The sequence below is a fragment of the Myotis nattereri genome, assembly GCF_964212035.1.
Source record: "Myotis nattereri genome assembly, chromosome: 6".
Lineage (NCBI taxonomy): Eukaryota > Metazoa > Chordata > Mammalia > Chiroptera > Vespertilionidae > Myotis > Myotis nattereri.
The window spans coordinates 9,683,816-9,709,765 of record NC_138081.1 but is presented as its reverse complement, the minus strand read 5'-3'; the positions used below and the strand labels follow the sequence as shown (position 1 = coordinate 9,709,765).

The window sequence follows — 25,950 nt, the reverse complement described above, 5'->3', positions numbered from 1 at the left end:
ATAAAGCCTTTTCCTAATCCACTCATCTGCTGATGGGCACTTAGGCTGTTTCCAGATCTTAGCTATGGTGAATTGTGCTGCTATGAACATAGGGGTGCATATATCCTTTCTGATTGGTGTTTCTAGCTTCTTGGGATATATTCCTAGAAGTGGGATCACTGGGTCAAGTGGGAGTTCCATTTTTAGTTTTTTGAGGAAACTCCATACTGTTCTCCACAGTGGCTGTACCAGTCTGCATTCCCACCAGCAGTGCAAAAGGGTTCCTTTCTCTCCACATCCTCTCCAATACTTGTTGTTTGTTGATTTGTTGATGATAGCCATTCTGACAGGTGTGAGATGATACCGCATTGTCATTTTGATTTGCATTGTGGTACATCTACACAATGGAATACTACGCTGCAGTAAAAAAGGAGTTCTTACCATTTGCAACAGCATGGATGGAACTGGAGAGCATTATGCTAAGTAAAATAAGCCAATCAGAGAAACATAAATACCACATGATCTCACTCATTTGTGGAATATAGTGAACAACATAGGCTGATGAAAAGGGATAGATCCAGAGACAGAGAAGCAGCGATAAGACTGTGAAACCTCAGAGGGAAAGTAGGGGAGGGGGGTAAGGAGGAGAGATCAACCAAAGGACTTGTAGGCATGCATATAAGCCCAACCAATGCACACAGACAACAGGGGGGCAAGGGCATGAGTGGGAGTGGGGGGTTTATGGGGGGAATGAAGTCACATATGTAATACCTTAATCAATAAAGAAATTAAAGATTGAAAAATAAATAAATAAATAAAAAGCAAAAATGAAAAATAAAGCCTTTTCCTTCCAGCTCAAGGGTTACAAAGAAGGCATGAACACAAGACCACAGGCAGTGTAAAACTAATTATACCTTACATTAGCATTGTTTTTTGTTTTGTTTTGACATTTTGTTTTGTTTTAATATTTTTATTGTTTTTTAAAGAAAGAGGAAGGGGGGAAAAAATCTATTCATAATTGGTTGCCTTCTGCATGTCCCATACTAGGGATTGAGCCCAAAACCGGGCATGGGCCCTGATGGGAATGGAACTGGCAACCATATGGTGCACAGAGGACACCCAACCCACTGAGCTACACTGGCCAGGGCTAAAACAATGGTTTATGGCCATTATGCATCCAGTGAAACCTGAGCACCCTATGCTCAGTGCTCTGTGAGGAGGGCATCGAGATGCAGGAAGGCCAGTTCCTCTCTCACGGAACTCGCTGTCTAGTTTGATCTTTACACCCTGTATAACCTTATTCCTACTTGACAATTACGGAAACTAGGATTGAACTGTGGTTAGGGGCACAGGCTCACAGCTGTGGTACATTGAGCAAGTTATTAATCTGTTTTCTCAAAGTAAAAAGGGAATAAAAATGTCTACCTCATAAGGTTTAAAAATATTTTTATTGATTTCAGAGAGGAAAGGAGAGAGAGAGAGAGAAAAACATTAATGATAAAAGAGAATCATTGATCGGTTGCCCCCTGCACACCCCACACCGGTGATCAAGCCTGCAAGCTGGGCATGTGACTGATGCTCAACCACTTAGTCACACCAGCTGGGCATACCTCAGAGGGTTTTCAATATTAAATATTGTCAAAAGTTCAGAAATACTGGAAGTAAAACCACTGGATCAATAAACAGACTGTCCAATCTCAAAGGGAAGGGGGTGGGGGGGTTGGTTGGGAAGAGAGCAAAGAACTTGTATGCATATGTGCATAACCTATGGGCACAGACTATAGTGTGGTGAAGGCCTGGAGGGTAGGGGCGGGCTAGAAGGGGTCACTGGGGAAAAATAGGAGACATATGTAATACTTTCAACAATAAAGATTAAATAATAAAGCAGCTTACATATTGAGGAGGCAACGGCTGTTTATTCTTCCCAGTGATTGGTTATAAAATTAGACTTTTCCTAGTGACAGAGAATGGGTTAAAAGTGGTTAGCTTACATCAATTTCGGGGAACAGTTTAAGTTCTGTTTATGATTTTCAGAGGGATTAACAAGAACTGGCCTAAGTTTTGCTTGTATGACTAAACTGGTGTGTCTGCTCAGGGAATTTTCAAGTCTGTTCTCCATCTGTGTTGGATTTTAACAATGTTTAAAGTACCCAAAAGTGCTTAGCCCCAGGCTGGCACAAAGTCAGCATTCATTTAGCCATCATTATTAAGGGCTGTGCAGAGCATTTACCGTGTTTATGTACCCCATTTATTTCTTGTCCTCTATCCAAACTTCCCTGCAGTGCCTCTCCTTTGCTTCTCCACCTTGACCCTGAGCAAACCCTCCTAACACCATTGGGGGACCGTCTATCCCAGCAGGCCACTCTAGACCTTGCTCGAGCCCTTACCTCTTTGATCTGCATTGGGCTTTCGCCCTTTCCTTATCTCTCATTTTCTTCCAGGCCCTTCCCTCTCTCTCTCTCCAGACTCTCAGCCTTTGCAGTTTGGAGGCTCGGATTTGCTCTCCGTCTTTAGACTAGTGGTTCTCCACCTTGACTGCACATTAGACTCACCTGGGTTGAGAACCACTGCTTTCGACAAATAAGCAAATCATCTAACTGTTGAATCTCAATTTTCACATCTGAAAAACGAAAATAACAGTACCTACTTCATAGCAGATAAGATAATAAAGTGTGATTGCTATGGAAATTGTACCGAGCCTTCTCAAAGGTAGTTCTGGCATCTCCCACCTCTATTCCCTTTCATTCTCCTCCTCTTATTTTCGCACCTGCCTTATTGTGGGACCAGGAAATTCTTGGAATGGAAAGTTAGGACAGAACTCCAATCGGAGCGAAGATTTGCCGGTTGTTCCCGCCTCCCACGCCTAGACGGACCAATCAGAGCGTCCGAAGAGTGGCGCGAGGCCCCCGCCGCGGGAGCGCGCTCTCTCCTCCGGGCTGCGGCCGACAGGCCTGCTTTCGCCTCGCACCCCGGCCGCCGGGCTTTGGAGGTGGGGTCCTTCCTCTTCCTTTTCTCAACGTTTCAAATCTTGGCGCCGCAGGGTTGAACCGCGGGGACCGGAAGTGTGCCCCGCACCGGCGGGTCCCCCGCGAATCGACGCCGGAAGTGGCAACTGCTGGGGAAAGATTCCGCCGGCTCCGCTATGGCGGCCATCCCTCCCGACTCCTGGCAGCCGCCCAACGTTTACTTGGAGACCAGGTGAGGGGGTCGCCTCGGGGCGGGGCCGGCGGAGGCGACTCGGAGCCCGGGCTTGTCTGCGGGACTCCCTTCTCGGCGGGCTCTCCCTCCTCGTGGGAGCGGCGGCCCGAGGGCAGGCGTGGACCGTCGCTGTCCTCGTGGAGCGGCGGCCGCGGGGGCGCCTGATTACCCTCCTCCCACCGTGCTCCGTTCATTCATCCCTTCCTTCAGGCCGGGGACGTAGGAAATGGCACCTGAGGAGACAGGTGGATGAAACACACAGCCGTGCCTTTAGGGGCAGACAGTATAGTGAAGGAGACAGCTGTGCAAATGTGGACGGGATGGCCCTGGCTGGTTTGGCTCAGTGGATAGAGCGTCGGCCTGCGGACTGAAGGGTCCCAGGTTCATTTCCGGCCAAGGGCACATGCCTGGGTTGCAGGCTCGATCCCCAGTGGGGGGTGTGCAGGAGGCAGCCGATCAGTGATTCTCATCATGGATGTTTCTCTCTCTCTCCCCCTCTCCCTTCCTCTCTGATATCAATAAAGAAATATATTTAAAAAAATAAACGTGGACGGGATGAATGTCACAGTTGTGACGCCATGAGTCTACAGTGTTAAACAGGAAGAAGCACATTTGCTCCACCATCAAATGTGATACAGCGGAGCCCCAGCCAGCTAGTGCCCTGCCCCGGTGCAGACGGAGCATCCGTTAGTTTAATCCTCCCAGCAGCTCAGGCCCTGCAGGCATTGCTCCACCTTCTCTCCTCCAGCTTTAGCAGGGACATCCGGAGCTCACAGGTTAAATGGCGTGGCCTCATTTGGAGCCCAGTATGTCCGCCTCCCAGGCTAGGTTCCCTGGCCTCATTCATTCCACTGCCTCTTTGGAAAAAGCCCAGAGCGGCCTTTCCAGAGTAGGACACATTACCGGACGTGACTTCTTACTGCTACAGCACCCTGATAGTAAAACGTCGTAGTCTGACATTCAAGGTGATGTTTTTCCTCTGGCCTTCTACCTCTGGCTACACTTTCCAGTCCCCCATCCCTCTGCCTTCCTTCTGCTCTTGTCTGTACTGCTTTCCACCAGAGCACAGTTCTCTCAGATGCTGCTTTTGCTCCCAGGCCATTTCCCCCACCTTCTTATCTGGCAACATTCTCCTTCAGATACCAACCTGAAAGTAATTTTTGAACTCAGCTGTTAACATATTTTTTAAAACTATAAAATAAATCTAAATTTAAATCCAGGCAGTATAGAAGTGTATAGAAAAAGCATGAAAGCCACCTCTCATGTAAAAACACTTTTAAAAATGTGTTTATTGATTTTTAGAGAGAAGAAGGAAGAGGGATAGAGAGAAACATCATCCATTGGCTGCCTTCTGCACACCCCCTACTAGGCTCAGAACCCGGGCATGTGCCCTGACCAGGAATCAAACCGGTGACTTCTTGGTTCATGGTTGACACTCAACCACTGGGCCACACTGGCCAGGCTAAAAACATTTTTAATAGTTTGTTGAATGATCTTCCAGACCTTTTCACATAAACATCTCTCTTTTATGTTCTTTTTTTTTTTTTTGACAAAAATAAGATCATATGCTCATACTGTGTGTATGTTTCTTTTTCTGTAATTTGATTTTCTTTCACTCACTAATATATACAGTCTTCCATAGTATGAATGTCTCATATTTTAGTCATTCCCTCTCTGAAGGTCATCCAAATTGCTTCTTGTGTTTTGTTATGACAAATATCCGAATGAACATCCTTGCACAATTGTATCCTTAAGAACTTTAGTCATTTTTTTCTGTAGAGTAGATACTTGGTTGAAATTGCTGTCAAGAAGTATGCACATTTCAGTATTGTATAGGTACTTCCTGATTGCCATTCTAAAGTTATTATCTGTATTTAAAAAAATACCCACCGGAATGTAAGCTCCATGAAGGGAAAGCACCTAGATCCGTGCCTTGCCCAGAGTAATTGTTAATCTGTGCTGAATATTAGTAACGTGAAGGATGAATTGCCAGCAGAAAGCTATGTTCTAGCACTTAGCACATATACAGCAGGTCCTCGAATTAAGGTTCCTTTCAGTGTCCTTCCGTGATAACGATGAGGGGAAAAGATTGCTATCCAGGGCCACTGTCTCTGGAGTTTGCATGTGCTCCCCATGTCTGCCTGGGTGTTTTCCCAGGTACTCACATCCCAAAGATGTGCACATTATCGAGTGAGCATGTCGCAATGGGTCCTAGTCTGAACGAGTTTATGTGTGTGCGCGCAAGTGTGCCCTGGATGGAAGGGTATCCTGTCCAGTTTGGTTCCCACCTTGTGCCCTGAGCTTCTGGGATAAGGCTCCAGCCACCCTAGACTCTGAACTGGAATAAGCAGGTTGGAAAATAATTGTTTTAACTTGTTTTTATTAATCTTCCTTATGTGAATATATAGCTCACATTTATTTCAATGTAAAGTATTAGAAGTGTTTGGGCCTTTTTTTTTAAGAAATTTGGTGATGTTCTTATGATCAGAAGTATGCCACAGGGACTTACCTCTTATTTGTATCCACTAGCCTCTGGTAAAATTTATTTCATTATACATTCTTTCCCTAAAAGTCAGTTTCCAAGAACCTATCTACAGTATAGAGTGTTTACTTCAGCGGTTCTCAACCTGTGGGTCACGACCCCTTTGGGGGTCGAACAACCCTTTCACAGGGGTCGCCTAAGACCATCGGAAAACACATATATAATTACATATTGTTTTTGTGATTAATCACTATGCTTTAATTATGTTCAATTTGTCACAATGAAAATACATCCTGCATATTAGATATTTACATTACAATTCATAACAGTAGCAAAATTACAGTTATGAAGAAGCAATGAAAATAATTTTATGGTTGCGGGTCACCACAACATGAGGAGCTGTACTAAAGGGTGGAGGCATCAGGAAGGTTGAGAACCACTGGTTTACTTGCAGTGTGCTTGGCACTGGGTATTCAGTCTGTACAGAGTTGACCGCGTTCTCACATTCCTGGAGTTTAAAGTCTAGGTGAGAGATGGAGAGGGGAAGGCACCTGGCCTCCATCTTTTCCTTCTTCCTTTTCCTTGGCAGTACTTCAGCGGGGGAGGGCTCATCACATTCGGTAGGTATAAAGGTTTGAAGTCATCAGGTTTTGCCTTTGTTGCAGCCCCTCCTAAATACACACAAACTGTACCTTTTTCCCCCCCATTAAAGTATTTATGAATAGGTACTGTATTTCCATGGTTCAAAAATATAAAGTTTAAAAAAGATATTCATTGACAACTTCCTGTCTCCTATTTACCCAGTTTCCACCCCACCCAGAAACTTATAATAAATATGAATTCCTGATACTTTAATGTCTTCCTTTAAAAATATTATAAATTAAGTGTAAGACTTTTTTTTTTTCTAATTTGGGGGTTGGTTATATTAATTTCTGGTAATCAGTAATAAATTTTTAATATATAAGGCATTAACATTTTAGTTGTCCACGGTTGTGCTCATGTTATTTGCCTTGCGTTGTTTTCCTTGGTGAGCATGGAGCCTGATGTTTATCACAATTTCATGGCTCACAAGTTTGAAAATGCAGAGTCCTGGAGCAGTCCATGTCATTCCTATCTGCTGTGACCTTGTTCTTGACTGGAGCCTCCCGCCCTCTTCTGTCTGCAGCATGGGGACCATCGTGCTGGAGCTGTACTGGAAGCATGCTCCAAAGACCTGCAAGAACTTTGCTGAGTTGGCTCGTCGAGGTTACTACAATGGCACCAAATTCCACAGAATCATCAAAGACTTCATGGTCCAGGGAGGTGACCCAACAGGGACAGGTACAGTTAAGCCAGCATTAGTTTCTGAAGTTTCATTCTGTTGTAACTGATGTGAGGCAGCCGGGCTCTCTTCCACATGCCGGGGACTGGGTTAGTGATTCGGGTGACTATTGCTGTCCTGCTAGCACACACCCTCCCCCAAACACACGTGGGGAATTGACCAGAAACTAATCTGGACTCTGGGCTTTATAGAGTTTCTCATAACTTCCATGTATTGCTTACTAAGAGCAAATAATATTATAGGAATGTATAGTGTAATCTACTAATCCAAAGTAAAGGAAGACATTTTCAGTGTTGTGAGAAAAATAGAATACTGGGTTGTTTGATTAATTTGTTCGTATTGAACACCTGCTTTGTGCCAGGTACTTTTCTAAGCTCTTGTGTAGCCATGAACAAAGAAAAAAGTTGCTCTCAATAAAGCAGGAAAAGGATGTGGGGATGTGATTTCAATAGCAAAGCCAGGGAAGTCCTCTCTGGGTAGATGCTATTGCTATTAATGGAGCAGAGAAGCGAGGGAATGAACTTTATGACTGGAGGAAAGAGTCGGACCAGATGCCCTGAGGCAGGAGTCCATGTAGGATTTTGTAGGGCATGGTACAGACTGGATTTTATTCTGAACTAGAGGCCCGGTGCACGAAATCTGTACACTCGGGGGGGGGGGGGTGTCCGTCTCCCCCCCCCCCCAAGCCCGGCCTCTGCCTCGTAGTCCGGGAGCCCTTGGGGAATGTCTGACTGACGGCTTAGGCCCACTCCCCACCATTAGTGCTGCCGTGGAGGCGGGAGAGGCTCCCGCCACCACCACTGCATTCGCCAGCTGTGAGCTTGACTTCTGGCTGAGCAGCGCTCCCCCTTTGGGAGCACACTGACCACCAGGGGGCAGCTCCTGCATTGAGCATCTGCCCCCTGGTGGTCAGTGTGCATCATAGCAACTGGGTTCTGTGGTTTGGTCGATTTGCATATTAGCCTTTTATTATATAGGATAAGATGGGAGCCATTAGAAAGTTGTGAGCAAAGGAATTACATGATCTGATGTATGCTTTAAAATGCTCGCTTTGGCTGCTGTTTGGAGAACAGATAAAGGGGCAAGAATGAGAGCTGGGAACCTGTTAGAGGGCTGCTGTAGTCATCCAGTATAGAAATATGTGGTTGGACAAGGCTGGTAGTGGAGAAGATGGTGAGAAGTGACTGGATTGAGGTTATGCTTTGATGGAAATAGAGCCAATGATATTTACTAAGGTTGGATTAGGGGGTGGGTGGGGGTGTGAGAGAAAGAGATGATGACTTCAAAGTTTTTTACTAGTATTTAGTAAAGTGGGGAAGGCTAAGACAGAAGCGTGTTTAGAGGGGGAAGATTAAGAATTTGGTTTTGGTTTTGGACACATTAAGTAGAGATGTTGAATAAGTAATAGGATAAGAGTGGGAGTTCATGGAAAGTTCTGGAATTGAGGTATGAATTTGAGAGTTATCATCATTTAAATGGGATTTATTAGCACCAACCTATGATCCAGGAGGTTGGGGTTCGATTCCCAGTCAGGATACATGCCTGGGAGATAGCTAGATAGGTAGATAGATAGATAGATATGGAATAGCCTGGCTGGTGTGGCTCACTGGTTGAATGTCAACCCATGAACCAGGAGGCCATGGTTTGATTCCCAGTCAGGGCACATGCCTGGGTTGTGAGCTTGATCCCTCGTAGAGGGCGTGCAGGAGGCAGCCAATCGATGTTTCTCTCATCAATGTTTCTATCTTTTTTAAAAAAATATATTTCATTGATTTTTTACAGAGGAAGGGAGAGGGATAGAGAGTTAGAAACATCGATGAGAGAAACATCGATCAGCTGCCTCCTGCGCACCTCCTACTGGGGATGTGCCTGCAACCAACGTACATGCCCTTGACTGGAATCGAACCTGGGACCTTTCAGTCCGCAGGCCGACGCTCTATCCACTGAGCAAAACCGGTCAGGGCTGATGTTTCTATCTTGCTATCCCTCTCCCTTCCTCTCTTTCTAAAAATCAATATATTTTTAAAAATATATAGGAAAGTAGAAAAAAAGAACAAAAATTACTCTGAAGTATACCTCCTAAAGATTCCTAACCACATTTAACTGTTTCCCCAATATCTCACCTCTCAGTAATCATCAGTGTTAACTTTTGGTGGCCATTCTAGACATCTTTCTTTTCAGATACCTAGTTAAAAGGATGAGTGGAGAATAACTAGCTAAATGGGAATAATTTAGAGATTAGGCTATGTCCCGCATGCTATTGCTTTTTACCCAAAAGGTATTGTATTTAATTTTGTATACATTTAACAGAAAAATTGACTTCCTGCTGTGAGAGATGAGGCAATTAGTACTTAAATTTCTACCCGCCCCTGTTGTTTAGGAAAAGCTCAGTTTTGCATATGCATACCTCCTGTGTTGGGAAAAACCCAATCCTTCCCTCCTGTTTCTCCTTTGCTTTTACATATTCACACAGAACACTTCACTCTGACACTTGTGTCGCCAAATATATAGTAATTTTCCTTACGACAAGTAATTCTCTGCAACACCAGCCAGGTGTCCTGCCATTTAACTTAATTCTGACACTATCTACCTGAAGACCATGTCATATCCCACAGGTTAAGGGCTCAGTCCCACAAGACTGTCTCTCTCCCCACCCCCACCCCCACACTCACACTCACACACACACTTCAGACCACAAGCCCAGGTACAAGTATCTACTTCAGACCAACTGGCTATAGATGGGAGATTCCAACGACACCCTCCTGCAGTTTGATTACTTTGCCAGAGTGGCTTCTAGAACTTGGGGAAACACTTATGTTTACCCATTGTTGGAGGATAATGGTGAAGGATGCAGATGAACAGCCTGATGAAGAGATGCATAGGGCGAGGTCTGGGAGGTCCCGAGCCCAGAGCTTCTGTCCCTGTGGAGGTGGAGTGTGCAGAGTGTGCCACCTTCCTGGTGTAGATATGTTCGCTCACCTAGAAGCTCTTCGAACCCTGTACAGGCATGACCGATGAGCTCCATTTCCAGTCTCCCTCTCCTCTCCGGAGAAGTGGTGGTGGTGGTGGTGGTTCCTCGGGGCGGGGGGAGGGGGTCTTTCTGGTGACCCCATCAGGAGCCCACCCAGAGTCACATTATTAGAACTAAAGGTGCTCCTCGTGCTCTCACCACTTTTGAAGGGTTTTAGGCGCCCTGAGCCAAGAATCGGGAACAGAGACCAACTTATATATTTTCAGTGATCTCAGACCTATCCTCCCTCACTCCCAGTTTTTGTTGTTTTATTTTTCCTTGTCGGAGTTTATAGCATTTTCCATTCTACACCCACTTGGGTTCTGCATTTCAGAGGGTCCGGGGCTCACCAATAGGCTCTTCTATTCACAAGTGCTAGCAGGTAGAATTTCTCGGTGAGCGGTTTTCATTGCAAGGGCCGGAGGCTGTTACATCTTTAACTAGGTCATGGTTGAGAATTTCTGCCTGTTGCCCTTACACTTGAAAAAGACCATGACTGGGTGTGCGCTTCCTGGGCCACACTCATTCCCTCAGATCTTTTTCTGAGGGAAATAGACATCCTATTCCATCACCTTCAGATTTTGAACATGGCTTTGAAGAATACTGAGATCAGATTTTCTTCTTCCTTCAATTCAGGGAAATTTTTTTGATTTATGTTTATGAATTTTTTCTGTTATACTTATTGGATTTTCTATTTCAGGAAACTAATTCTTTGTTTCATCACCTTTGCCATCACATTTCTTTTGAGAGTCTGAGATGATGTTTTTCCATATTTTTTGCATCCACTGAAATAATCTCACACCTTTATTCTGTCGCGTATTCAATTTTTAGTCATGTCTATTTTGTTCTTTCCTGCTCTGATTTATTTATTAGTGCTGTATTGGTGTCATTTGGTTCTAAATCTGTTTCCTTAGTTCTGCAGCCTTTTCTGTTAATTTATTATCTTGTCTTTGAACTCGTTTTATTGGATTCTTATTGACGCATTGGTAGCTCGAGACAGCCACGGAGAAGCCCTTCTTGGATTATGTTTTCTCACAGACTGAGTTCCTGAGGTGGCCCAGGAACTGAGGGTCCCCCCACCCACCAAGATGGCCAGTGCTGGTAGCCCCCCCCCTGCCACTCCTGAGCACTTGTGTGTGCGGCAGCCCATTCCTTAGCTTTTTCAGGGCTGCTCGCCCACGTCCTCTGATGGCTTCTCAAAATTGCAGGATTCTCTGGGTGACACTCCTCCTTTCTTGATTAGGGAGTGCAAGCAGACAAGTTTTTCCTTGCTAACTCTTCAACATTTTTGGAGTAAGTTTGTTTCTTTTTTCTTATTTGGTTGATGCTGGTGAAATTTTTGCCTTTTAAGTTTGAATTTTTTGTGTTTGCTTCATCAGGTATTGGAGGGAAAATGGTCCACATTCTTTATTTAAAAGTGTCCTGCCAACACTTCGATGTACTTCTTTCCTGTCGTCTTCTCTCTTTCATTGTTATAAGATTAAAAAAATATTTTTGGTAATCCTCGCCCGAGGGTATTTTCCCATTGATTTTAGAGAGAGTGGAGGGAAAAGAGGGAGAGAGAATCATGGATGTGAGACACATCAATTGGTTCTAGGGACTGAACCTGCAACCCAGGTATGTGCCCTTGACCAGGAATCGAACCCTCAACCCTTCTGTGTGCAGGCCAACACTCTAATCACTAAGCAACACCAGCCAGAACATTATGAGACAAAATTTTAATTCATGTCAGCAGTGAACAGAGAGAGTCAATGATTAGGGTAAAAGAATTAGAAGTGACTCATATGTGAGTTACTCATGCCAGAGCGTCCATATATTTCTGTAGTTCTCAGTCCTTCATAATGTCACATTTCCATGTTGTAACTTTAATGAAATTGAATAGCTCAAAAGATTTCCAAATAATTGCATCCAACCTCAAGTATAACGAATGATTGAGCTCAGCCTGCTGGCAGGTCTGTGGTTGAAGGCAAACAAGAGCTTGGTCCTCCTGGGTCACTAGTTTGAACTGCTAGCTGATTAGGTAACAGGTTTTTACTAGACATCTCAGGAGCGCAGCTTGGTATTGTGGACCCTTCAGCAAGTCAAATACCTCTTCCATCTCCTCCTGTGACACAACCCACCACCTCTCCACACCTGGAACCTATTCTTTCCAGCGTCGTTCTGATACACCTTTTCCAGATGTTTTCTCAATTCATATACCCTTTGACTTCCTGCTTCATTTTAAACCATTTTTCTTTCTTTAAATTTCCTTTAGTGTAATAACTTTATGCTTTCTTTTTACTTAGCCCTCTGAATGCCTGATTTTTTTATATGTTTACTTTATTTTATTTTAGAAAGGAAGGGAGTGGAAGAGAGAGAGAGAGAGAGAAACATCATTGTGAGAAATGTCAACTGGCTGCTTCCCGCATGCACCCTGACCAGGGATCAAGCCCGCAATCTGGGCATGTGCCCTGATCAGAAAATGAACCAATGACCTTGAACCGACAACCTCTCGGAGCATGGGCTGATGCTCAACCAAATGAGCCACACTGTCTAGGGCTCTGAATGTCTTTTACCCGTTTCTACAAACTTCTGTTCCTCTCCTCCCTGTACGGCATGGTACCCTATCCAGTGCTTCCTTTGCTTCTACTGCTCTGTGCTTAGCCTCACAGGGCTCACTGGCTGCTGTGATTGCAGTGATTAATTATGTGCCGATTATGTTGTGCGTCACCCTCACTCTGAGTTCATCTCTCCACTTGCTCCAGGAACACCTGAAGTGTAACATGTTGACAGCAAATTCATTGTTAATTTTATTCATTTGATGAATATTTGCTAAGAGGCTGCTGGGTATCTTGTGCTATCTAAGGCCTGTGAGGGGTACACAAGCATTAGAAGCCAAGGCATATTCCCCTCCCCCCCTTTTTTTTAAATCCTCACATGAGGATATGTTTTTATTGATTTTTGAGAAAGAAGAAGGGAGAGAGAGAGAAACATTGATCATATGTACCCTGACCAGAATCGAGCCGACCACCTTTTGGTGTACGGATGACGCTCCAACCAACCGAGCCACCTGGCCAGGAGAGAAGTCAAGGCATTGTTCTTTTCCTTGCAGAGCTCTTTGTCCAGGAAGACAAGATATTCATTATGAGAAATATCTAGAAAGAACAGTATAGTCAATGAGAGGCCTGGTGCATGAAATTCATGCACTGGGGGCGGGGGGGGGGGGGCGATCCCCTCAGCCTGGCCTGTGCCCTCTCACAGTCCAGGAGCCCTTGGGGTATGTTCGACTGCCGGCTTAGGCAGGAGAGACTCCCGCTACCACTGTGATTGCCAGCCATGAGCCTGGCTTCTGGCTGAGCGGCGCTCCCCCTGTGGGAACGCACTGACTACCAGGGGGCAGCTCCTGTGTTGAGCATCTCCCCCTGGTGGTCAGTGCGTATCATAGCGACCGGTTGTTCCGCTGTCAGGCCAAAACCGGCTCTCCGACATCCCCCGAGGGGTCCTGGATTGCGAGAGGGTGCAGGCCAGGCTGAGGAACCCCACTGGGGCACAATCCGGGCCGGGGAGGGCTCCAGGGCATGTCCGGCCTGTCTTGCTCAGTCCTGATTGGCTGGACCCCAGCAGCAAGCTAACCTACTGGTTGGAGTGTCTGCCCCCTGGTAGTCAGTGCAAGTTATAGCGACTGGTTGAGTGTTGACTGTCTGCCCCCTGGTGGTCAGTGCATGTCATAGCGAGCGGTTGAGTGGTCTAGCATATCAGCATATTACGCTCTGATTGGTTGAACGGATGACCGGACACACTTAACATATTAGGCTTTTATTATATAGGATATGCAAATGTATGCAAGTGTGCTGTGGATTATTATATAACATAGGTTGGAATAATCTACACTAATAAAAGACAAAGATGCTAATTGACCGCACTTTCCCTACGCCCTAAGCCATGCCCACCAGCCAATCAAAGCGACTATATGCAAATTAACCCAGCCATGGAGCTGGAGCAAGCTGGAGGCTTGGTTGCCCCAGCGATGGAGGAAGCCAAGCTTCCTGCCAGCCCAGAGCCGGCTAAGGCCTCTGCTTATGGCAACAAAGTTTCAATTATAGAAGACAAATAAATCCCAGATACCTGCTTCCAGCCAGCCTCCACTGGAAGCTTGGGTGGCTGGGGGCTGTGGCCAACCTGCAAACAGCCATCAGTCACTCACCCAGGCTGGCCACACACTCATGGGGTGAGGGTTCCTGCTGGGGGGCTTGGCCAGCCTACAAATAGCCATCAGCCCCCCACCCAGGCTGGCCAGGCACCCCAGCGGGGACCCCCACCCTGAAGGGGCTGTGGCCAGCCTGCAAACTGCCATCAGCCACTCACCCAGACTGGCCAGGCACCCCAGCAGGTCCCCCCCACCCTGAAGGGGATGTGGCCAGTCTGAAAACAGCCCTCAGCCCCTCACCCAGGCTGGCCAGGCACTCCTATATAATAAAAGGGTAATATGCAAATTGACCCTAACAGCAGAATGACTGGGAATGACTGGTCACTATGACACACGCTGACCACCAGGGGGCAGATGCTCAATGCAGGAGCTACCCCTGGTGGTCATTGCGCTCCTACAGGGAGGGCTATGCTCAGCCACAAGCCAGGCTGATGGCTGCCAGCACAGTGTTGGTGGTGGGAGCCTCTCCTGCCTCCTCAGCAGCACTAAGGATGTCCGACTGCAGCTTTGGCCTGCTCCCCACTGGCAAGTAGACATCCCCCGAGGGCTCCTGGCTGCCAGAGGAATGTCTGACTGCCAGCTTAGGCCTGATACCCCAGGGAGCAGGCCTAAGCCAGCAGGTGGTCATCCCCCGAGGGGTCCCAGACTGCGAGAGGGCACAGGCCAGGTTGAGGAACCCCCCCCCCAAGTGCACAAATTTTTGTGCACCGGGCCTCTAGTTAATAATAAGAGAAAAAGTACAGTGGAGTGGGATTAGAATGGGTAGGGAGCATATTTGAGGTGGGCTTGAAGGAATGTAGAATTTTAACTCTTGGGAGGACAGGGAAGGACATTTTGGATTTTGGAAGAAGAAGGAGTACAGAGTGGACACACAAGTAACAGAAGCATGTAGGATGTGAGGGAGAGCCGACCACCCCAGGTGTCACGTCTCACCCGCTGGACTGGCTCTGCGACACAACCCAGCCACCTTGCCACACCCGGAGCAAATGCATAGGGTGTGATATCTAAGGCCCCTGAGCTGCATGCTTAGGGGACAGTAAAGGAGCAGTGTGAGGCAGAGTAGGAGATAGCATGGGGGGTAAGAGGGCCAGTTCATGGAGACCCTCCAGATGGGAGTTCAGATTTGACCTAGCACCATTCAGGGACCGTCTGGAACTCTTAAGTCTGGAATAAAAAAACGATGTGAGGAAATGTAACCCAGCCATGGGATGTGGCGAGTAGTTTAGTGTGGGGCAGTGGTCGGCAAACTCATTAGTCAGCAGAGCCAAATATCAACAGTACAACGATTGAAATTTCTTTTGAGAGCCAAATTTTTTAAACGTAAACTATATAGGTAGGTACATTGTTATTAACTTAATTAGGGTACTCCTAAGGCTTAGGAAGAGCCACACTCAAGGGGCCAAAGAGCCGCATGTGGCTCCCGAGCCGCAGTTTGCCAACCATGGGTGTGGGGTGAACAGGAGGTTGTGGCCCAGTAGGCTTGGGGTTGAGTCTTGGCTCCACCGGAACACTTATTAAATGTAGACTAGTTATGTGACCTTGCTGAGCCTTCTTATCTATGAATGGGGAGTGTGGTCATATGCACCTCAGGAGGCTGTTGTGAGTAGTAAATGAGCTGATCTTCATCAAATGGTTTGCACAGGCTTGATACAAATAGGAGTGCAAAAAAGTTTAGTTATTATTTATTTTGGTTGTTAATTCATTTAACAAATGTTTGTTAGACTCCTACCGTGGTCCAGGCATCGTTCTAAGAGCTGGGGACACAATAGTGAATAAGAAAGCCATGTGGCGCTCACTGTGGTGTGACAGACAGACAATGAGCAGATAAGTACATAATATACTGTCAGGTCATGACATGATATGGGAGAAATAACGCATAAGGGGGTAGAGCAGGTATTCCCAACCTTGGCACTATTGACATTTTGGGCTGGATAAGTCTTTGTTGTGGGGGATGGGGGCTTTCCCGTGCATTGTAGGATGTTTAACTGAATCCCTGACCTCAACCTGCTAGATGCCTGTAGAACCCCTCACTGTGACAACTAAAAATGTCCCCATATATTACCCAGTTCCCTAGGGGGCAAAGTCATCCCTGGTTGAGAACCACTGGATAGAGAGTGAGGGAGGTGCTGTTTTGGAGAGTGTGATGAGGGAAGACCTCTCGTCAGATAAAGTGCATTTGAGCAGAGTTCTAAATCCAGGGAAGTAGTGAGCTCTGAGACTGCCAGAGGCAGGACACTCAGAGGGAACAGTAGTCAGAGCCTTAGACCAGGCTGTGCTTGGCCAGAAACAGCCCAGAGGACAGTACCTGGAGCAGGTGAGTGAGGAGAGAGTGGCAGGAGGTGACTTTGAAGGTTAGCGAGTCCCTGATCATGGGGTGTCTTGTAAGTTGTGCTGAAGACTTTGATTTTGTCCTAAGTGTTGAAATGTCACGGGAGGATTTTGAGCAGACCACTGCCACACTGTGACTTGTTTTTAAGGGATCCCTCTGGCCTCCAGGTGGAGAAGCGACTGGTGTGGAAAGGGAAAGGCAAGGTGACCAATTGGAAGCTTTCATTGTCAAAGCTAGAACTTGTAGCCAAGGTGATCGTGGTTCTGTGGGTCCTAGTCCTCTGGGAAGCAGATGCCAAAACAGAGTTAGGCATGGAAGAGCTTTATTGGGGTAACACCTGTGAAAGATAAAGGGGTGAGGGAGTAAGGGCTGGGAGGGGAGTTCTTCACACATCCGTGCAGGCCTCACACTGTGAAAGGAGAGCAGGCAGAGGAGAAAGCACCAGCAGAAAAGTATGAGGAGCCGCCAGTGAGGTGGGGTTGCAAGAAGGGTGACATCAGCTGTCAGATCCTGCTTATGGTTCAAGCAAGCTGAGGCCTGAGGGCTGGCCATTGGGTTCAAGGGCGTGGCAGTCACTGATGACCTTGACAGAAGCAGTTTCGTTGGAGTGGTGAAGGCAAAAGTCTGAATGGAGAGCATTCAAGAGGTAGGAGAGGAAGTGGAGACACCAAGTGAGGACAGCTTTTTTGAGGAGATTTTTCTGTGAATGATATGCAGGACGATGAGATACTAGGAGATGGAGTTTTTTCTTTTGTTTGCTTTTTAATGTGGGAAATATTCATACCATGTTTTTATGCTGATGGAATGATCCACTAGAAAGAAAAATTGATACAGGAGAGGGGGTAATTGTAGCTGCAAAGTTCATTGCAGGTAAATGGTTTGTGGTGGTGAGATAGTTAGATGAACAATTTATTCATACTGCATTAATAAAGGAGGAAGAAAGATGTAGGAAGAAACGGTAAGATGTAGGAAGGGAAGTGAATTGGGCGTGTGAGCATGTGAAAGGTCTCTTGCCTTTTTCTCAGTGAAAGAAGAAGGAAAGTTACAAAGAGCAAGGAGCAGTGAGGGATGGTGAGGTTTGAGGACGGAAGAACTGAAATAAACCCAAAATCACGACTTCCTTTTGCCTCTCACGGACAATGCTCAGGTTCGCTCAGTTAAAGGGAGCCCACCGTGGCAGATACTACTACTGTCTGTAGAACTGCATGGCTTCCGTGCGTTATTTAGTTCTCATAACAATCATATGAGACACAAGTGCTACTATTCTTGTTTGCATTCAAGGAAACGGAGGCTTAGAGAGGGTAAGTGTCTTGCTTAAAGTTACCCAGCTAGTAAATGGTGGAATTGGAACCGAAATCTGGATCTCTTGACCCCAAAGGCGAGTGAGGAAGAGAGAACATCTTAAGAATTCAAAGCTTCTGGGAGAACTGCAGCGTGGTTTCCCACGTTGGATCTGGTGTTTGGCATTTCCCGGGTTTCCCTAACAGCAGCTGCACTTGTCAGTTCCCCCTTCCTCCTGTTACTAACAAAGCGGTTGTATCAACTTGGGATGCCATTGGCTACAAGTCCCAGAAAACTCAGCCCTAATGGCTTAAACTAAGAGCTTTTGTTTTTCTCAGTACGGGAGTGTGTGGAGTAAGCAGTTGCAGCCATTGGTTCAGCTGCCCAGCAGAGTGTGAGGGACCCAGGCCTGCTATGTGTTTCCACTCCACGGTTCTTAGCGTCTTGACTTTTGATCTCAAACTTGTCTTACGTTTGCAAGACGGTTGCTGCCACTCCTAACACCTGCTTTCAGAGAAGGAAGGTGGGGAAGAGCTCTGGGTGAAAGACTGGGAGCGTGTTTGTCCCTTTTATCAGGAACGCCGTCCTTCTCCCAGGAGTCTGTCTACTCGGCAGGCTTCTGTTTGTGTTAGAAGCCAGAACCGGGTCACCTGGCCACCCCTTGTTGCAAAGGCATCTGGTTGATACCCGCCTTCCGTGTCTCTGAGGGTGAGGCTGGCTGTGACGGCGATGGGGGTGCTCAGGACAGCCGGCCTGCAGTGTCTGTGAGAGGTTCCCTTCCCAGAAGAAAGGCTTTGATTGGCTTGGTCCGTCACCTTCCAGTGTGCAGTGCCCCAGACAGAGCTGTCCCGTGGGCCCCCTTATGGGCCACTGACTGGCCTCCCTGTGGCTGCTTGGGGCTGGGTACTAACCTCGGTCTCACCAGCTGTGGCATGGGAGCCGTGGGGACAGGTAGCAAGCACCACAGTTAGAGGCCGTTCCCTGTGTCTTCGATGCCACTCCAGTTGGTCTGCAGAGGTTTTCACAGTCACTGAGCAGGAGGAGGAAGAAAAGACATCGGGAATCTTGAGGATAAATGTTTTTTTAAGAAGCAAAAAGCGCAGGTCATAAAGAAAAAGATTAAGGAATTTCAACAGCAAAAACTTACGTGCATCAGAAGACCTCATTCAAAAGTGCAAAAAGTCAACTGGAAGAGGGTATTTGCAAAGCATTAGCTGAAAAAAGATTCGTATCCAGAATACTAATCCTAATGATATAATATACATATAAATTCTAAAATGTCAAGCCACTCACTAGAAAAGTGGCTGTTCACAGAGAAGGAAAGCTAAGTGGCCAATAAACTGAAATTATGCACATTTCCTCTGTCAGGGAAACGCAGGTTAAAACCCCACAAGCGATCAGACGCCTGTTAGACTGACAAATGTTAGAAAGCTGCCAGAGAACCTAGAGCAGTGAGAGGAAGAGAGAGCACTGTGGGTGGGGGTGCACACTGGGGCTCTTCTGGCAAGGTATTTGGGGAATGGAGTGTCAGAGCACAAGCCAGAGCCCTACACGAGCTCGGGTGCTCTGAGTGGCTGTGAATCCATGTATCCTTCTAAATTCTTCTATCTGGCCCTGGCCAGTTTGGCTCAGTGGATAGAGCGTCAGCCTGCTGACTGAAGGGTCCCAGGTTCAATTCCAGTCAAGGGCACATGCCCAGGTTGCGGGCTCGATCCCCAGTAGTGGGTGTGCAGGAGGCAGCCGATCAGTGATTCTCTCTCATCATTGATGTTTCTATCTCTCCTCTCTTCCTCTCTGAAATCAATAAAAATATTTTTAAATAAATCATAAATAAATTATCCTATCTGATTACATCGGGGCTGATTCCTCCTTGAACCTTGCCCACTGTACTAACTGTTGGGAACTTAGTCCAAGTTCCTCAGGTCAGTTCTTGGTGGTGGGGCAGATGGAGACGCCATGAGAGGCTGTGGGTGTATAAGAATGAGTCTTCATTGCAGAAGCCAGTGGCCACAGAGCCATCAGACAAGAATAGTCCTCACAGCAAGGTCCGTACAGGCAGGCAGCCAGACACCGGCTGGTGAACACATACCTTTCCCACAGAAGCAGCATCAGTCTCTTTTTTTTTTTTAAATATATTTTATTGATTTTCCACAGAGAGGAAGGGAGAGAGATAGTCAGAAACATCGATGAGAGAGAAACATCGACCAGCTGCCTCCTGCACATCCCCCATTGGGGACGTGCCTGCAACCCAGCTATATGCCCTTGACCGGAATCGAACCCGGGACCTTTCAGTCCGCAGGCCGACGCTCTATCCACTGAGCCAAACCGGTTTCGGCAGCATCAGTCTCTTATCTGAGCAGCCGCACGCTGCCTTCTAGACTCACCGCCTCCCATCGTAGCGGTACCTGAGCTCTCCGGCTCAGCAGCTTCTCCTGTCTCTCCTGCCCTGCTGCTCTCTCTCTAACACACTTCTTCTCACACTTCATCTTAGCTGCTCTCTCTCCATACTCCAGCAGACTAGCTGGTCAGTAACCTACTTTTATACTATGTAGACAAAGAAGGCTTTGTGCCAGTAGTTACATCAATCTTATTGGCTACTGACGGGCACAGTGTACCATGTGTCCTTGCACCCACTCATGGTATCTTGGCCTGATTAGGAGTCCCAGGCTCCAAGTCCTTGGACTTTCCAGTTAGGCTCATGCCCAGAGCGGCCTTGGCCATTCTGGTGTACTGATAACAAGGCTTCTGTGCTCCCATTGGCTTTGACTGTCCGGGGACCTGGCGTGCTTCCCACATGGAGTAATGGTGAAATAGTCTGATTGTGACCCTGCATATATACCCCCAGCGAGCTGTGGTCTCTGAGAGGTCCTGCACTTGTTTGTGGACCATAAGAGAGTGGTTATTACAGTGTGTTTTGTAATAGGAAAACATTGGGAAGACCCTAAAGAGCCATCAACATGAGAAAAGATAAGCTCGGTGTAATCACACAGTGCAATGAATATTTCAGAGAGCTGCACGGAACAAAGTGCATGACTGTGACAGTGGTGAACAGAAAAAAGCTAATTGCAGAAGACTGCGTTATAATACACTTCTCTAAACCTAAAAACATGCAGAACAACACATTTTTAAGGGATGCATATATATATAGTAAAGAAGAAAATGCATGGAAATAACAAACTGCTGGTCAGAATAGTGGTTCCCTGGGAGAGTGGGGGTGGAGGGAAGCAGGGTGTGTATGCATGGGGTCTAACTGATTTGCCACATTTTGTTTCTTAAGGGTAAGATGTACAGTTGTTTGTCATATTATTTGCATTTTCTTGTATGGATGAAATACTAAGTAGCCTATATAATAAAAGCCTAATATGCAAATCATCCGAACAGCGGAACAAACGGTCGCTGTGACGCACACTGACCACCAGGGGGCAGATGCTCAGTGCAGGAACTGCTCCCTGGTGGTCAATGTGCTCCCACAGGGGGAGCGCCGTTCAGCCAGAAGCTGGCTCACAGCTGGTGAGCGCAGCGGTGGTGGCGGGAGCCTCTCCTACCTCCACCGCAGCACTAAGGAGCAGTGAGCCGAGCGGTAAGGAGCACGGGGTTCCGGACTGCGAGAGAGATGTCTGCCTGTGGGCTTAGGCCTACAGGCAGACATCACCCGAGGGGTCCTGGACTCCGAGAGGGTGCAGGCCAGGCTAAGGGACCCTCCCACCCCCCGGGGCATGAATTTTGTGCACTGGGCCTCTAGTGTTGAATAAATGCTTAAAGGAGAAGACAGAAGAATAAAAGGACTTGGGGAGTAGAGAGTTTAGAAAGCAGGTCTGTGCCTGTCGCTGCTGTATCTATACCAGGCCAGGCACATAGCACATTTCTGACAGCAACATCGTCGGCTTTGTAAGTGATCCTTTGTAAGTGACATCTGTGCAGCCTGCTCTGCACCAGAGAGCTCTTTCATCGCTCTGCCCCCCAGCCAGGGCTCCCCCATTCCACATGCCCAAAGGACTGTTTTGATTGGAATTATTTGTCTTGATGACATTTTGTTACAAACCCTACTGAGTGGGTTTAGGTTATGAAAATAGCATGTTATGGGTAAATGTGCTGCAGAGGCCCAGACTCGCTGCCGCTGGTCAGACTGCGCCAGAGAGTAAAAAGGGGCTCGGTGCTCTTTGATCTCCTGCGGATGACTTTGCACACAGGCTGCTTCTGTGACTCCCGAAATCCCCTTCTTGCTGGTGGAGCCATTTATGTGGTGGGTTTCAGTGGCCTTGACGTTTCATTCTTGCAGCCCCGGCTTGCAGGGGTGACGCTGCCAAGGCTCAGTCGCGGGTGGACAGTCGGCTCCTGAGCATTCTCCCCAGCTGGCTTGTCAGGCCTGGGTGTGGGCTGAACCGTTTGCTGCCACACCCTCTCCTCTCTCATCTTCAGCCCTAGCATTTCCGCTAACCACCCCTCCCCACAAACCTCAGACAGGAGCCTGGACTCTGTAGTCAGAGAGAACATATTGGCTACATTACAGCTGTTTGGAGGTACACTGGCAGGTTAGAATTTTTGGAATGAATTTTTACATAGTTTAGTCCAGAAGCATAGGTAGGCTGGGCCAGGTGGGAGGCTTCCTCTGAGTCTGTTAGGAATCACCCCCCACCCCGTTCCTCTTCGCAAAGAACTCGGGGCTCTGACAGGCTCCCTGTGGTGGAACATCCTAAAAGGTAAAGCAAGGATTTTCACCATGGAAACACCATGGCCCAGGCCCGGTGCCTGCGGGGTGGGCATGGCGCTTTCACATCTACTTTCCCAGCAGGCTGACTGCAGGGAGGGGCGTTCCCTGGGTGCGGGCTGTTTTCTGGCTGCCGGGCAAGCAGAGTCAGCTGGTAAACCCAGTGTTCACGGTTTGTCTTGGCTGGTCAGCTCGGAGAAACCAAAGTACTTCAGTACGGCAGATGGTTGAACATACCACTTTGTTCTAACAACAAAACCTGGGTGTCCAGCACAGCACCAAGCTCCGCAGACACAGTATAACTACCTGGTGGTGGTGAGGTCACTAGCAAACCATTCCCAACCCCGTGTTTCTTCACAGTCTCCTTCCAACACACTGCCGCTCCTTCCTGCCAGGTTGCCCCTGACCACCGTTCCTGTTTCTCCTTAAGCGAGATGTCTTTGACTTATTTTTCTTCATCTAGATGAAGGGAAATAGCTTTCAATTCGTGTGCCATCTCTGATCCATTACAAATGGCTGCTGGAGGTTTGGGTCCATTGAGATTCAGGGGCAGATCTGAGCTCAGTAGGCAAGTGCTGATTGATTAGCAAAGGGTTAGGGCTTCGGCGTTCCTGTCTGAATCCTCATCAAAACGTTAAGAATTTGCCAAACCGGTTTGGCTCAGTGGATAGAGCATCGGCCTGCAGACTGAAGGGTCCCAGGTTCGATTCCGGTCAAGGGCATGTACCTCGGTTGCGGGCACATCCCCAGTAGGGGGTGTGCAGGAGGCGGCTGATTGATGTTTCTCTCTCATCGATGTTTCTAACTCTCTATCCCTCTCCCTTCCTCTCTGTAAAAAATCAATAAAATATATTTTTAAAAAAATATTAAAAAAAAAACGTTAAGAATTTAACAAATATCTTAATTCATCAAACTATGAATGGTGATTATCTGTAGATGGTTAGATTACAGGGCACTTTAATGTTCTTTTGATAGTGTTCTGTGTTTTCTACATTTTTGACAGCGAACATGTATAACTTTAATAAGCGAGAAAAACACTGTTGGTGTTATTTTGAAAAGAAATGTCTTACCTGAGTGAAACCAGTGATTGGAACGTGCTGGGTAGTGCTTGGTTCTGCTGAGGGCTGTGTGGCTGCAGCACACTGGCTGGGGCTCACTGCTCCCTGCCTTTTCCTTTGCTCTACTCCTAAAATCCTTTGACCCTGGACATAGTTCTTGCTGAGAGGGGGGATGTGAGACTGGCTGATTGGCTTCTCGTCTTCCAATGTGGCAGGTCGAGGCGGTGCGTCTATCTATGGCAAGCAGTTTGAAGATGAACTTCATCCAGACTTGAAATTCACGGGTAAGTATGTAATCTGCTGGACTGGGTGAGAAGGGAGGGTGGATTTTGAAGGTTCGTTCTTTTGGCTGTGATTCAAGGTGAAAGCCTGGCATGGTGGCACGGTGCCATGTAGCTGCCCGCCGCGGCGCCACGGAGAGCCCTGGAGGATTAGAGAGAGTGGCGCCTCTCAGCATCCTGAGCGATTCAGAGTGCTGGTCTGAGTGTCTAGACTCTGCTGGCTGAATGTTGCTCTTACACTATAGCAACACAAAAGCTTCCGCAGAGAAGCTGGAGACCTTGCTGGATTTTTAGGGCCGGGGCAGCATAGCCCAGTGGTTAGTGAGGATCATCATGGACAGCGGCTGGGGAGCAGGCGAAGAGGCTCGGGTGGTGCAGCTGATGGCCTCTGTGCAAAGGCAGAGAGCCTGCCCTGGGGAAGGGGGGTGATGAGAGAGGCCAGAGCAACGTCTGGCTTCTTTTCATCCCTGCGATGGTATAGCAGCGCCAGGTTGGAGCCGTGGGGGTTTTTCATACTCTTCCCTCTCTTCCTTTTCCCACCAGGGGCTGGAATTCTTGCAATGGCCAATGCAGGGCCGGACACCAACGGCAGCCAGTTCTTTGTGACCCTAGCTCCCACCCAGTGGCTTGATGGCAAACACACCATATTTGGCCGCGTGTGCCAGGGTATAGGAATGGTGAATCGAGTAGGAATGGTGGAAACAAACTCCCAGGACCGCCCTGTGGACGATGTGAAGATCATCAAGGCATACCCTTCTGGGTAGCCTTGCTGCTGTCCAGGTCTTCTGAAATGGCCCAGCGAACCGGTGTCCAGGTGGCCTAAATGACACACCTCTGAACTTCATTTTGGCCTTGTGAATCACGGAGCCAAGGAGGCCTGGGAGCTTGGGTGAGTTAGAGGTGGAAGTGTATTTTAATAGGATGCTTCTTGTCGCTTCTCCCTGAGCCTCGGTTGACAGGGCATTTCCAGAACTGCCCATGCATGATCACACAGGCTACTGCTCACTGCAGACGACCCACACTGCGTCTTGTGTGCCTCTGTCTGGTACCCTTGGACAACATGAGGCCAGCTCTGCCATTTCAGGGTCCAGCCAAACTTCTTTCTGCGAAGATTTATATTCTGGCCTGCATTGCAGTCTTCGGTGGCTGACGGCCACAGAATTCAAACCACGCAGTGCCTGTTGGCCCTCTGCACTCTGCACACCCTTTTCAGTCTACATTTGTTCTTCCTGGGAATGTCTGCGTCGCTATATATATTTCCCCCTCAAAAGCAGAACATCAACACTGCTGTTCCTGACACTTAGACATCCCACGCAAAGCCACACTGGCTGTTTGCCAAGTGAGAAATGCATCCAACAATCAAGTGTCTAAGAAGGTGTCAAGTGGGGAATGCTAATGTGTAATAATCAAGAAATGAATTTACTAAAAGGAAACAGAAGCGTTGACCATTTTTTGCCCAGGAAGGAGTAGAAATCTAGTGAGCCTAAGAAAAGACTGAATTCTTCTCATAAAGAAGTGCCACTACCTTTTTAAAAAAAAACAAACCTAAGACTTTAGAGAAACCGAGATTTTATATGTTAAGGGCCTTTTTTTTGTTTGTTTGTTTTTTAATCTTTATGTATTTTTTAAGGAGATTATGAGAGAAAGGAAGTTAATAGCTGTGTGATACATAGAAACTTCCTAAATAAAATGCCATTGATGGTTGAAATTTTTGCTGTGGTCTGATTTTAAATATTGTATGAGGTTCTATGAGCCATTTTAACCTCTGAACCACCTCAAGTTGTATTTTAGGGCTCATCTTCAAGATTTCACATCATTGTAGGTTTGTGATCTCCAGGGGACTTCTCCTGTTTAAGAGCAGGTCTGATTTAAAAAGGCAGAAACGAAGAGAGAAGTTAGGTGATCTCGATGAGCAAGTCTGAGTGAGGGGGATTCCCTGGCGATTACCAGGTGGATGTGCTGAGACCTGAACTGTCCCTCAAACTAACAAGAGATACACCTGCCTGTCGGAGGGAGCGTGTGTTGTGGTATTGACTCTCTTAAAGTGGTAGCCCCTTGATTGAATAGGGGCTTGTAGTTTCAGTATGTTTCCTGCTCTCTGAATTTTGGAAATGGTG

At 47.2% G+C, this 25,950-nt stretch overlaps 1 protein-coding gene across 1 annotated transcript; it reads left to right on the top strand.

Annotated features, from left to right (window-relative positions):
* The first annotated feature begins 2,871 nt into the window (after positions 1-2,871).
* Positions 2,872-25,545, top strand: PPIL1 (peptidylprolyl isomerase like 1). The gene is made up of 4 exons (XM_081093631.1): positions 2,872-3,177; positions 6,825-6,979; positions 23,768-23,836; positions 24,377-25,545. The coding sequence occupies exons 1-4, from the start codon at positions 3,122-3,124 to the stop codon at positions 24,595-24,597; spliced, it is 501 nt and encodes a 166-aa protein (XP_080949757.1). The 5' UTR covers positions 2,872-3,121; the 3' UTR covers positions 24,598-25,545.
* Positions 25,546-25,950: the final 405 nt, after the last annotated feature.